Source organism: Ctenopharyngodon idella, chromosome 13 (genome assembly GCF_019924925.1).
Source record: "Ctenopharyngodon idella isolate HZGC_01 chromosome 13, HZGC01, whole genome shotgun sequence".
In the NCBI taxonomy this organism is placed as follows: Eukaryota; Metazoa; Chordata; class Actinopteri; order Cypriniformes; family Xenocyprididae; genus Ctenopharyngodon; species Ctenopharyngodon idella.
The window spans coordinates 9792834-9807124 of record NC_067232.1 but is presented as its reverse complement, the minus strand read 5'-3'; the positions used below and the strand labels follow the sequence as shown (position 1 = coordinate 9807124).

Here is a 14291-nt window from a genome sequence, read left to right as displayed (position 1 = left end):
GTTGTAGATCAGACTTTTAAGGGCAAGTAGCCATTATCTGTCAGATATATGGCCAGTGTGACTAAACTCCCGGCTATATGATGAGCTTCCATTAGCCGGACTGGTTGGTGATTACACTCCAGCTCCAAAGGGCTATCACAACTTAAGTGATGGTGCTAGTGATCAGCAGATGTTAAGAAGAACTGATGAGGCTACACTGAACAAAATGAACAAAAATCAGGCTGTTTTCAATTGAATTGCACTACCCAGAGTGACACTATTTTAAGACTGTCTTGGCCTGAAAAATTGAAATTCTGACTTCAATCTTGGGTCTGTGATGAATACAAGCAGTCAATTATGCAGTAATTGGTCTGCTTAACCTTAAATACTAATTAACATTTAGACTGAACTGTACAAATTAGAGTAAATTTAAATGTTGCTGATTCTCAACTTAAGCAATTAGTGTTAAATAATTTACTGTGAGATAAAAGTAGGACAATTTACTGAGGATTATTAGACAGTGATGATCAGCATTAATTGTATTACTTTTCACTAGAAATAAATACATGACAGCAATTGTATACAAAACTTGTTTTTGAAGGAAGCTTGGTAGCTTTTGATTACAGCAAGGTTTTTAAACTTTTTGATGCCATGGATCTCCAAAAATGATGACCTGCGCCTTCTTAAAATATAAAGGGATTTATATACACTATATTGCCAAAAGTATTGGGACACCCCTCCAAATCATTGAATTCGGGTGTTCCAATCACTTCCTTGGCCACAGGTGTATAAAATCAAGCACCTAGGCATGCAGACTGCTTCTACAAACGTTTGTGAAAGAATGGGTCGCTCTCAGGAGCTCAGTGAATTTAAGCGTGGTACCGTGATAGGTTGCCACCTGTGCAATAAGTCCATTTGTGAAATTTCCTCACTACTAAATATTCCACGGTCAACTGTTAGTGGTATCATAACAAAGTGGAAGCAATTGGGAACAACAGCAACTCAGCCACAAAGTGGTAGGCCACATAAAATCACAGAGCGCTGAAGTCGCCAACTTTCTGCAAAGTCAATAGCTACAGACCTCCAAACTTCGTGTGGCCTTCAGACTAGCTCAAGAACAGTGCGTAGAGAGCTTCATGAAATGGGTTTCCATGGCCAAGCAGCTGCATCCAAGCCTTACATCACCAAGTGCAATGAAAAGCTTCGGATGCAGTGGTGTAAAGCACGCCGCCACTGGACTCTAGAGCAGTGGAGACGTGTTCTTTGGAGAGACGAATCACGCTTCTCTGTCTGGCAATCCGATGGATGAGTCTGGGTTTGGCGGTTGCCAGGAGAACGGTACTTGCCTGACTGCATTGTGCCAAGAGTAAAGTTTGGTGGAGAGGGGATTATGGTGTGGGGTTGTTTTTCAGGGGTTGGGCTTGGCCCCTTAGTTCCAGTGAAAGGAACTCTTAATGCTTCAGCATACCAAGACATTTTGGACAATTTCATGCTCCCAACTTTGTGGGGATGGCCCCTTCCTGTTCCAACATGACTGCACACCAGTGCACAAAGCAAGGTCCATAAAGACATGGATGAGCGAGTTTGGTGTGGAGGAACTTGACTGGCCTGCACAGAGTCCTGACCTGAACCCGATAGAACACCTTTGGGATGAATTAGAGCGGAGACTGCGAGCCAGGCCTTCTCGCCAACATCACTGCCTGACCTCACAAATGTGCTTCTAGAAGAATGGTCAAAAATTCCCATAAACACACTCTTAAACCTTGTGGAAAGCCTTCCCAGAAGAGTTGAAGCTGTTATAGCTGCAAAGGGTGGGCCAACTCCATATTAAACCCTACGGATTAAGAATGGGATGTCATTAAAGTTCATGTGCGCGTAAAGGCAGGCGTCCCAAAACTTTTGGCAATATAGTGTATTTTCAGGTATACAGACCCATTTTTACTGTGTGCGTAAAATATTGTTTGTGATGATATAAAGAAAACATGCCTCTAAAATTAAATAATTAGCTGTCATGTTGTAACTGCACTAAAGATAAAGCAAATGGCAAGATGCAGATTAGGTTGGTATTTATTACTGTACTGTCAATAGATTAAAAAAAAAAAGTTATTAATCTTATGATTTCCAGCCTGTATTTAGAAAGAAAGATTAAGAAAAAATTTTTTTAAAAAATTAAATCCCCGGTTTCACAGACAAAGCTTAAGCCTAGTCCTAGACTAAAATGCGTGTTTGAGCTAAAAGCAACTTGCACTGGCATATCATAAATTTGTCAGTGCCATTGTTTTGTCTCAGGATGCACACCAGTAATGTTTTTTTTTTTTCTAAGGCATGTTTATATAAGCTACTTCTACTTCTACTTCTACTACTTGTCATTTATTACTCACCCTCATGTCGTTCCAAACCCGCAAGACCTTTGTTAATCTTCGGAACACAAATTAAGATATTTTTGTTTTTTTATCTCCCATAGAAAGCATGAAATTACTACATTCCAGGTCCAGAGAAGTAGTAAAGATATCGTTAAAATAGAAGAATGACAGGGTAGAGAGGAAATTGTTGAATAAATTCGTTATTTTTATCTGTAGTCACGTTGACTGTTTTAATGATGTCTTTACTACTTCTCTGGACCTTGAATGTGGTAATTTTGTTGCTTTCTATGGGAGATTAAAAAAAAAAAAAACTTATAAATATCTTAATTTGTGTGCAGATGATGAACGAAGGTCTTACGGGTTTGGAACGACATGAGGGTGAGTAATTAATGAGAGAAATTTCATTTTTGGGTGAACTGACCCTTTAAATGTTATAATTCAACTAAGGCCTAATCCTGGCTTAATCTAAGCCCTGTCTGTGAAACCAGACCTACAAGTTAAACTTTGACAGTCCTAAAATAGATCAGCAAAATTTTGGACCCAACAAAACTATATGCAGATTAGGTTCTTTCTTAATGTTAAAGATAATAATCTCATAATAATAATAATAATACCAAATTATATTTAAACGAATGCCTTAAATATAATTATAACTTTGACAGCCCTAAACATACATTTACTCAAAAATAAATAGCCTGTTTTAAGATGTTAGTTTGTTTTCTGTAGTTTTCTCAGTAGCAACCACTCAGCTTCTCTGACCTCTTAAGGTAAAGGACATTTGAGGCATGACAAACATGACATACTTAAAAGTACTTTTAAGAGGGCTGAGTGTTGGATGTACACGCAGTGTTTATTTATCTCAGGGCCAGTTTGTCCAGGCTCCTGAACTCAGTCGTCACTATAGTATCATCACAGCTTTAATATTTCCCCTCATGTCATCAAGTGTATTCACACTTTGATCAAATGGTCCTTTCTTTGTTTGTTTTTCCACAAAACGCCTCCACTGTGCCATCGAACAGTGATCGCTTGAGCTCACCGGGTGTAACATGTCCATTTGATTAGCCATGATGTTCTGTGTGAGGGCTGTTGTCCATGTTTTGATTGTTAAAGATGATAAACGATGGGCTCCCAATTTAGGCCTTATGTAAGCATTATGTAACAATGTTGAATTTAATTTGGTTTTATGGAAAGTGAAAAAGTATTTTAAATGCTCCTGCTCCCACTTCAGTATGATTTTAAATTTTATCTTGCAGTATACGCAAACCCAATAAAGATGTCTGTAGCTTCCAAATACTTGGAATATGACACATTATTGCTTCCTGTTTTACACTTTCCCCTAAGCAGTCAGTATCATGGAGGATGGCCTCTGGCAGCCAATATGATCCATTCCATCATGCACTGTGAAAATATTGCCTCAGTACATAGCCTTATTGGAGACCCAAGGCTAAGGTTTCATAGATTGATTGTACGCCTATAGACTGGTTTCAGATTACATAAAAGGACACTGCTGGATTCTTGAGAGCTCCCTTGTGGCATAGCATGGGTGACAGAGGCTGTTCAGAGCGAAGGCTGAGAAAATCGTAGAAACTGAACATGCTTGTAACCCTTTACTTTTAATTAATTTAACAGACTGCAAAGAACATTCACAGGATCCTTATTGCTAAACATTAAAAATAAGTTCTTATGTATTTAATATTGATTCCTCAGCGCTGTTGGCGGCATTCTTAATTCTGGCTTTTGTGGCTGTATTTTGGGCCTCTTCGCCTTATATACTCAGGTAACAATATTACCTGTTTTTCTCTTTCAAATTTGAGTAAATACACTACCATTCAAAAGTTTGGGGTCAGTAGGATTTTTTATTTATTTATTTATTTATTTTAGAAATTATTACTTTTATTCAGCAACAATGCATTAAATTGATCAGAAGTGATAGTAAAGACATTTATAATGTTACAAAAGATTTCTATCTCAAATAAATGCTGTTCTTTTCAACATTCTGTTCATGAAAGAATCCTAAAAAATGTATCGTCCTGTGTCCAAAATCGTATACTGTATAGTAGGTACTACATTTTGTTTTTTTTTTAACTTTGCAACTGCTGAAAAAGTACGTTCTATAATATGAAATTGTGTAGTATGAATGTAAACTACATCCGCCATGTTGTCATTGTATAGTGACCTACGGCATCAGTTGCATCGCTTCACCTACATTCACAAATGCTCTCCCGTGGCCTCGTGGGATAGTAAAGTGTCCATTAAATGCGCACTTCATAATCTCAGCAGAAGTAGTAAGTCATCGGGGTACATTTCGCCTACTGTTTTATGAATAATATGAATTTGGACATACTACTTGCCTCGCATACTGTATTTCGCCTACTATATGGTATGGAAGAAGGCATATTCGGACACAGTGATATAAACCAAAAATATTAAGCAGCACAACTGTTTTTAAGATTGATAATAATAAGAAATGTTGCCTGAGCTCAAAATCAGCATGTTACAATGATTTCTGAAGGATCATGTGACACTGAAGACTGGAGTAATGATGCTGAAAATTCAGCTTTATCATCACAGTAATAAAGTACATATATTAAAAGAGAAAACAATATTACTATTTTAATTGTATTTTTTGATCAAATAAATGCAGATTTGGTGAGCATAAGAGACTTCTTTCAAAAACATTTAAAAAATATTACTGACCCCAAACTTTTGAATGGTAGTGTATGTAAACTTTTTTTCTTTTCATGTTTAACACAACATTTAAGTTGATTTTACATTAATGTTTTATACCTCTTCAGATGCAGCTGTACACAGAGGCTAAAGAATCGTATCTGCTTATTCTGCTGTCACAGGTCTCAAAACTCCATGGAAATGGTGAGGGCAAAACGGTTCATGCATCATACAATAGGAGCAGATGTTATGCATCAAACACTGTGCATTTGTTTATGTTTAGTTCATAGCAGTCCTAATCTGCAATTTCCAGGATGATCACATCTAAAATGCAAATGGCTCATTGAGACATATATGGAACCTTGTAGTGGATATAGTTTAATTTTCTGAGGTATTGTTTGATTGTCCTGGTCTGAAAGTTTGATTAGCTTTGTCTGCAGCCTATCATGCAGTTGTTTGGAGAGCCAGAGCAGGAAGAGGGTAATGCTAATTCCTTTCTGATGGATCTCACTGCCATCGCAAGACCATATGGTGAATGGAAACATCTTCCTTTGGAAATGAGAGAAACTATTCATGCTCTCCAAACATGTTTGAGACTGCTCATGCTACCCAAACATGGGCAAAGCCACGACTGAGTTCTTAATCCAGAAATCTTAGATTTTCTCATTTGACACCCATTATAATCATTACTCTATTAGTTCTGTGCAACTGTCTTAAAATATATATGATATTATATTATTGTTTGGAGAGCATGAATTTCTTTCATTTCCAAAAGAAACATGTTCCCATTCACCATATGGTGTTATGATGCATGGCAGTGAGATCCATCACAAAGGAATTAGCATATATATATACACACTAATTCTGTATATTATTATATATTTAATTATATATTTAATATTTATATTTAATAATTTAATATTTAATCAGCACATTTTATTGTAGAATATTTTTATTATTTTTTATTTATTTAAAAATATATTAAATATTTTATATAGAGATTACATTATATATTTAATGTAATGTATTAATGTATGAATTAGCACACATACATACATGTGCATATATATATATACTGATTATATATATTACATTATATATTTAATACTTATTTTTTAAAATATATTTAAAATATAATTTTTTTTTTACAGTAATATAAAGTATATTATTGAATTTTCTAACTAAAACATTCTTGGCTTAAATTGTATTCATCCTGATTAAGAATAACTAAAAAAAATTATAAATAGATATATAGGTTTATTTACAAATATGTCTTAGTAAACTTTGAAATGACGGTCTTAAAATTCATACTAAATTGGTTAGTTTTGCTTATTTTAGGAGGAGGCAAATAATGAACATTGTGTGGACAAAAGCAAAACAAAGTCATCAAGACTGAAGTCACTGGACACATTTCGAGGGTATGTGCCAAAAAATTTCTTTTCATTTATTTGGACTAAAATGGTAACAACTTAATTTTGAACCTGTTGAACTCTCTCAATTCTACGAACTTAATATTTATCAATTGTCATTGACTTGATGGCCACATTCACTCAGAGAATGTATTGTGAGACTAAGGAGATTGTAAGGGGTCACAGGCTGGACATACACTCACTCGAGCCATTGTTTATGGTGGTCGCTCTAGGCATCATCTCTAATATCTTTTGCTTCTATGGTGGGGAACAGTGGATTGCTGTTGAGCAAGGGTGATGTGATTTAATCGGGAAGCCCAGCAGGGCTTGATGGTGGCTTGGGGGCAAACACATAAGCACGCCTCTCCCGAAACAGGAAGCTGCTGTGGCTTTGACCTCTCACTTCCCATTAATTGATGTAATAATACAGGCATCATATCAGCACATATTCAGCAGGCTGTAGATCTGGAGCTGGAGAGGATATGACTTCCCAGATCAAGATTTGTGTAATGGATAATCCATGTGTGTTGCAAAAAGTGCTTTTCAGATAGCAATCACCAATGGCAATTTGTACTATCAATGACAGTAAGAATAACCGAGCTTTTATGGTTCTTAGAATTACTCGTCACCATAATGTTTTCCCCACCTTTTTATGTGAAACTTTTAGCGCAATTCATAAATGCTCCATTCAAATTCGTAATGATATTCCTTGTAAACCGCAGTGCTGATAAAAACAGATGTTCCACTCAGTCTAAACCTGCTTTTGCTCTTGGAAATGAAACAGTCCATTTCCTTGTTAAGCCTAATGGTTTTATCAGTGTGGCTCGAGGCTTTGGTTCTTTGTTTCACCGTTTCCTTCATTTCAGCCTTAGTATTCTGTAATCTGGAGCTAGAGTGCTGAATTTGAATATGGTATAGACATCATCTCATACATATAGACTCAGAGGATGACATCACAACTGGCTTGTCAGGTCTGTTGATTCATGATGTCGAGGTAATATTGGATTCTGCAACAAATGCATGATATTTCACAAGAGTTTTGCAGGTCCAAAACAAAATCAACACTGTGAAAAGTACACATGGGATCCCTGATTTGGCTATACGTGGAACTTAATAATGTTGGTAGATGTCTTTGGCTCTTTGTGAGAATATCAACCCAGAGAAAGCCCGTAGTGTTGCAACTCCCTTGCTGTATAACATGAAATATTGCCTGTCCAGCAGTGAGTCAAAACTTTTCACTGAAGACAGAAGCATCTGTCATCTGCCCACCGCCCTGGTGAAATTGTTGCGGCTACGGTTTTTCTCAGAGCTGAAGAACAGCGCCCTCAATTCATCAGATGCCATCAACATGATATATAGTATAACTGTAGACTTTGTTTGCATTTTAATTTTTTAAAAAGGTTTTGGTTTTAAATCTCGCCAGCCAAAAGCCTGCAGCCAGTTTCCTCATATTTGTGATTACAAATTGTCGTTGGTGGTTTTGTAATGATAAGTTACACTAACAGCAAAAGTACTTCAAAATGTACCCAATTAGTTAAATATACCCTGTATTTTCCTAAGCAGGAAAGAAGACATTTTTCTAATATACAACTCCTAACTTTTCATAACAGTTTAGTTTTGTTTTTGATGTCTGGAATTTACTACATAATTTGAATGTAAATAGTCCTGTTGCATGTTATTCAACTCCTCTGTTTTAATAATTTGTCATATTTAAATGGTTAGTTCACCCAAAAATGAAATTTCTGTTATTAATTACTCACCCTCGTGTCGTTCCACACCCGTAAGACCTTCGTTTATCTTTGGAACACAAATTAATATATTTTTGATGAAATCCAAGAGCTCTCTGACTCCTCCATAAACAGCAATTTAACTACCATTGTCAAGGTCCAGAAAGGTACTAAAGACATTGAATGAAAAGTCGTTATTTTTGTTTTGTTTTTGCACATAAAAAGTATACTCGCCGCTTCATAAAATTAAGGTTGAACCTCTGTAGTCACATTGACTATTTTAATGATGTCTTTAGTATCTTTCTGGGCCTTGACAGTGGTAATTAATTTGCTGTCTACACTCTAAAAAAAAAAGTGCTATATAGCACTAAAAGTGGTTCTTGGCTCGTAATCATAGGGGAACCACTTTTGGTGCTATGTAGCACCATATCTTTAAAGGTGCTCTACACCTTTGTCAAATGGTGCTATGTAGAACCCATAAGAGGTGCCATATTGCATTCTATTTCTTCAACATAAATGGTGTTAAACAGCACCAACAGTGGTTCTTTGGCTCATAAAGAACTTTTAAAGGGGCTTAACAGGTTCTTTGTACAGCAGTGGTGCTATATAGCACCTTAACCACCCCAAAGATCCACTGAAGAACCATGCAGGGGCTTAACAGGTTCTGTATACGGTAGCGGTGCTATATAGCACCGTAGTCATCCCAAAGAACCAGTGAAGAACCACTGAAGAACCACTGAAGCACTAAGATTTGGTCCTATACAGCACTTAAAGTGGTTCCCCTATGATCAGTCAGAGAGCTCTCGGATTTCATCAAAAATATCTTAATTTGTGTTCCGAAGATGAATGAAGGTCTTATGGGTGTGGAACGACATGAGGGTGAATAACTAATAACAGAAATTTCATTTTTTGGTGAACTAAACCTTTAAGTTTTACCTGTAATAGGTTTATTTGATATCTCAGGTTTTTTACAGTGAAAACTGCAGTATATATAAATCACAATTGTGCCCATTCAGGGATTACAATGAGCTATATAGCTCTGGGATAAAATGACAATGACAAATATACACTGGGAGTTACTGCCAAAATACATTTTTACTTGTTAACAAAAATTGATAATGAGAGGCAACACAAACACACAACATTGTTTTACTGTCTGCTGCAGTTTTTTGATTACTTTCAGGTTATGACAGAAAGACAAAGGAAGCTTAAAGCAATAAAATATGTAATGTGCCCTAGAAGACTTTTTTTAGAAGACTCAACGCCTCCCTAACACTGAGGGTTTTTTAATTAAAATGATTGGCTATAACATGCTATATTGCAAACATTGTGCTGTAGTCTCATCTTGAAAATGACTTAACCTTTGTCTTTGTTACTATGGATACTAATGGATGCAGTCACAAAGTGTGTGTGAGAGAAAGAGAGAGTGTGTGTGTGTGTGAAAGAGAGAGAGACAAGAAAGACAAAGACATGCTTACTTTAATAGTGCTCTTTAGAGGATGGCATGTGATTAAAATCTTGTATCAGCAGGTTAGGCCTAAAAGGAGCAGTAATGGTCTCTGTTCTGATCTCCTAATTGAATTTGGTGAGGAAAAATTTAGATCGTTTAGATAGAGTGAAGTTTATCTGAAGGTCTATACGGTGCTTTGGTTTCTCAGTATGTTCTTATACAGAGAAACCAAAGAGAACACACTTCAACACCATGATCTAAGTGTTGTCAGTTTAATAGCTGAGGGGTTGTCTCAGAGTTTGATCACCAAAATCAATTTCGTGTCCACAGGTATATTTATGCTGCATAGTGCAAACATGCATTTTCTGACGTGCAATAAAAAACATCTCTTGCTGTTGCTAATTCAATGTAGTGTTCCATCATGCACAATAAGTTGCAGCTTGGCTTCCTTGCTCTAAGTTACACGTCTACAATAAATTACAGCGGAGGGCTTTAGTCAGCACTTTTGGGTGGGGCGATTCAGAGGACAACCGTTCATTTCCTGAGTGATTCATAATGCTTAGGTTGCATTACCTTACACAGCATTTCGTCTTTGATATATATAACAAATGCTAAACCCTCTTGCGTTATGATCCATAATATTGATACAGTTTACCTCAAATGTACAAGAGACAGTTATGTAAAGATAATTTATCATTTTTGTTTGTTTGTATTCTGTTCAAAATTTTGGGGTCAGTAAGCTTTGTTTAATGTTTTTGAAAGAAGTCTCTTATGCTCACCAAGGCTGCATTTATATAATCAGAAATACAGTAAATATAGTTATATTGAGAAATATAATTAAAATGGTTCTGCTGCTTAGATTTTTGTGGAAACCGTGGCACATTTTTTAACAGTTAGCAATAGCGTTATTTGAATTAATATTTGCTTAATATTCTTTTTGGATAATAATCTTTACTCTGTATTCTGATTACATTTTCAGTGTCATTTGTGTTTACAGATTCTCCCTGACTGTCATGGTGTTTGTGAACTATGGAGGCGGTGGTTACTGGTTTTTCCAACATGCACCATGGAATGGTGGGTTATTTTGCTGATTGTTTACATATATAATGATCTGGAATGAGCTCTCTACTGTAAACCCTAATGCTCAAAATAATTAATTGGTTTGAGTAGGGTAAACTTAAATTAAACAAATTAGTTTAATCAAATTAACTTTTATGAGTATTTTATTTTGATACATCATAAATCTTTACAGACTACCGAAGACCTAATGTACTGATATCAAATACTTACGTTTAAAGTTGCTTTATTGCACCTTAATTCTGCATAAATTTTATACTTCAAATCTACAGCATGACTTTTGGATGAACATCCTCAAAGGACGCAGATGAGAAGGGGTTGCATGTTAAATTTTAATGGGGGTCTATTACGAAGCACATCTCCTGGAGTATTCACAGATGAACTCAATTTAAGGATCATAATGGCCTCTTCATCATATCAGCAGAATTGTATTGATCATAAGGGAAAGCAGATGGATTTTCATATTACTGTGAGGCCTCCTCTGTCATGGCTGTATGAGCATTTATAAATCATTGCTGTCTGAAAATCGAAAAATAATGAGAAAACAATGTTTTTAAGGGCACACGATCTTTTATCATCAGTTAGTATGCTCTAAATTATACCATTTGTTTACAATTAAGTGTGATTATGAGGATAAAACTAATTTTGTCAGTCATTCAGCAATTAGATTATGCATTTACTATGTGTCAATCAAACAGCCAACTTTCCAGCAACTGTAGATGTGTGTGTGTGTGGTTTTCATGTGCATGAATGTCTTTTTCCATGTACGTTACAGGTCTCACAGTAGCTGATCTTGTGATGCCTTGGTGAGCTGCCAGCATGTACTTAACGAATCGATGGAGAATTATTACTTTCCATTTTTGAGATTAATATGGAAAAGAGTGGGACTTCAGTCCAACAGTTTGCATCTGCCTTCAAAACCATTCAGATTTAAAGGCTTTTCCAACCCAGTACCATTTATAATGCTTTGCCTATGCCAATTAATCTTTCTTTCTCTGAGAGTATACATAAAGCTTGTAATACCCAATGAATGCTTTAAAAAAGGCCTGCATAATAAGGTCCAGCAATGCAGCATCAGCCTTAAATTGTGGGTTTGTTTATGGAGATGTTTAAGGACAAAAAAAATTTTCATATAAAGCTGTGCATACACAATCTACCACTCATTCCTTCAATGTTTTTTGACATACAAAAATCAGTAAAACAGAATTACTTAAATTTTGCATTAACCAGGGCAAAAATATGTCCCAGAAGCACACATAAGTATCAGTAGTGATGCCCAGCAGTGAAATGACACGTTATGTTTTTGTATGTGACAGTAATATGGTCTTTAATCCTTTGGCAAGGTTTGTGTTCATCATAGGTACTTCTGTAGTGCTAGCATTCAACTCGATGCATAGAAAAGGTGTTCCATGGCTACAACTTCTTCGCAAGGTTACTTGGAGAACCATCGTCCTGATGCTCATCGGGTTCTGCTTCATGAATTACAGCCCAAGAGATGGATTTTGTGAGTAGGCTATACATACAGTATTGTTAAGTCTCCCTCTACAAGTCTTAATGTAACTTTATTTTATTATTTTATTTTATTTTATTTTATGTTATTGGTTTTGGTAACACTTTACAATAAGGTTCCATTTGTTAACATAAGTTTAAGGGTTAGTTCACCCAAAAATGAAAATTCTGTCATTAACTACTTATCCTCATTTCAATCCACACTGGTAAGACCTTCGCTCATCTTCATAACACAAATTAAGATAATTTAGATGAAATTCGAGAGGTATATGACTGGTCCATAGACAGCAATTTGACCGACACTTTCAAGGTCGAGAAAGGTACTAAAGACATTGTTAAAACAGTCGATGTGACTTAATGTTATATATTGTTTTGTTATTTTTGTTTTGTTTTTGCACACAAAAAGTATTCTCGTCGCTTCATTAAATTAAGGTTGAACCGCTGTAGTCACATCAACAGTTTTAATGATGTCTTTACCTTTCTTGACCTTGAAAATGTTGATTATATTATTGTCTATGGACAAGTCATGTACCTTTCGGATTTCATCAAAAATATCTTAATTTGTTCCGAAGGTCTTACGGGTGTGGAACGACATGAGGGTGAGTAATGACAGAAATTTAATTTTTGGGTGAACTAACCCTAACTGCATTAGTTAACATGAACTAACAATGAACAGTTGCATTTTTATTAGATAACACTAACAAGGATTAATAAATGCTGTAACAAATGTCATTGTTAGTTAATGTTAGTTAAAGGGTTAGCTCACCCAAAAATGAAAATACTGTCATACTCATCCTCATGTCATTCCAAACCCATTAGACTTTCGTTCATCTTCGGAACACAAATAAAGATCTTTTTAATGAAATCTGAGAGCTTTCTGTCCCTCCATTGACAGTCCATGCAACTGCCACTTTCAAGCCCCAGAAAGGTAGTAAAGGCACCATTAAAGTAATCAATGTGACCCAAGTGGTTTAACCTCAATTTTATGAAGCAACACAAGTGCTTTCTTTGCACAAAAAAACATAGTTTACCACAAAATATTAATCTCCAACTAACGTTCACGAGAGCACCACGGTGTGTTGTGTTGACGCTAGAGCAGACGTTGCGTGAACGCTTGTTGGAGATTAATATTTAAAGTGGTAACAACATAAAGTGGTAAATTATGCTTTTCAAAGCACCCGCTTTGCTTCATAAAATTGAGGTTACAACACTGGAGGAGACATATGGATTACTTTAATGATGTCTTTGCATTGACAGTCCACAAAAGTCAATAGTGCACATGCACAAAGTTTGAATTGACATGCTGCATCATCTTGTATTTCATTGGATTTATCATAGCACAATAGAAAGCAAGAAATCTCATTACAGTTGCTGTTCTATTCTGGGTGGCAGTGACTGATACCAGACAAAGAGTGACCTGCACCTTTCAATCTCACTGTGAACTTTTCCATCGCGTAATACGAAAGTGTTACATATTCAAGTCACCAATCCTCGTTTTACAAATGAAGTCCATTAGCCTCTGTTAATGATGGAAGAAAAGAAGCCTAAATTTCTAATCTGGGGCCTCACAGCAGCACATTAGGACTGTCAGGGTTAAGCGAGGAGGGCAGGGAGGACCGTCTGACAGGTCAGAACAGAGCAGTGCTCATACATTAGCCAAAGCAGTATTAGCTGTCTGGCAGGATGGATGTGTAACTAAGTTAACAAAAATATTGTGATACTTTCCAGTGATCTAGTAGCAATCATAATATCTCAGGCCGTTGAACAGAGGTGCACAGAGCAAAAACAAGCTCGGCGTTAATGGTCAATTATCACAGATAGGGTTTCATCATGACAGCTGCACAGTGGATTTTATGGAACTTCATGTAATGTAATTACAGCTTTTGCCCTAAACTGCAAAATTTACTCTCTCCCTTTCTGATACCTCAGCCTGTGAATCACTCGGAATGATGTTTAGAAACCATTTTCCCCCGATGTACCTGCATTCAAATGCAACAAAATGTATTACAATTCATTGAAAATCATTTGAATAACTGATCTATTTAAACATGGCACCAGTGAAGATTTTAGTCAGTCTGTCTCTGCTTGGTCACTGAAGCCATTATCCTCC

General features: G+C 36.1%; 1 protein-coding gene across 2 annotated transcripts in view; it reads left to right on the top strand.

Moving 5' to 3' along the window:
* Positions 1 to 14291, top strand: part of si:dkey-192p21.6 (uncharacterized protein LOC565246 homolog) — a 33547-nt gene that overhangs the window by 2908 nt on the left and 16348 nt on the right. For both annotated transcript variants that reach the window (XM_051915844.1, XM_051915843.1), the window contains exons 6-11: positions 4050 to 4119; positions 5138 to 5213; positions 6348 to 6427; positions 10593 to 10669; positions 11448 to 11478; positions 12016 to 12176. In XM_051915844.1, the coding sequence (XP_051771804.1) occupies positions 4050 to 4119; positions 5138 to 5213; positions 6348 to 6427; positions 10593 to 10669; positions 11448 to 11478; positions 12016 to 12176 (495 nt within the window). The remainder of the gene's footprint in view (positions 1 to 4049; positions 4120 to 5137; positions 5214 to 6347; positions 6428 to 10592; positions 10670 to 11447; positions 11479 to 12015; positions 12177 to 14291) is intronic.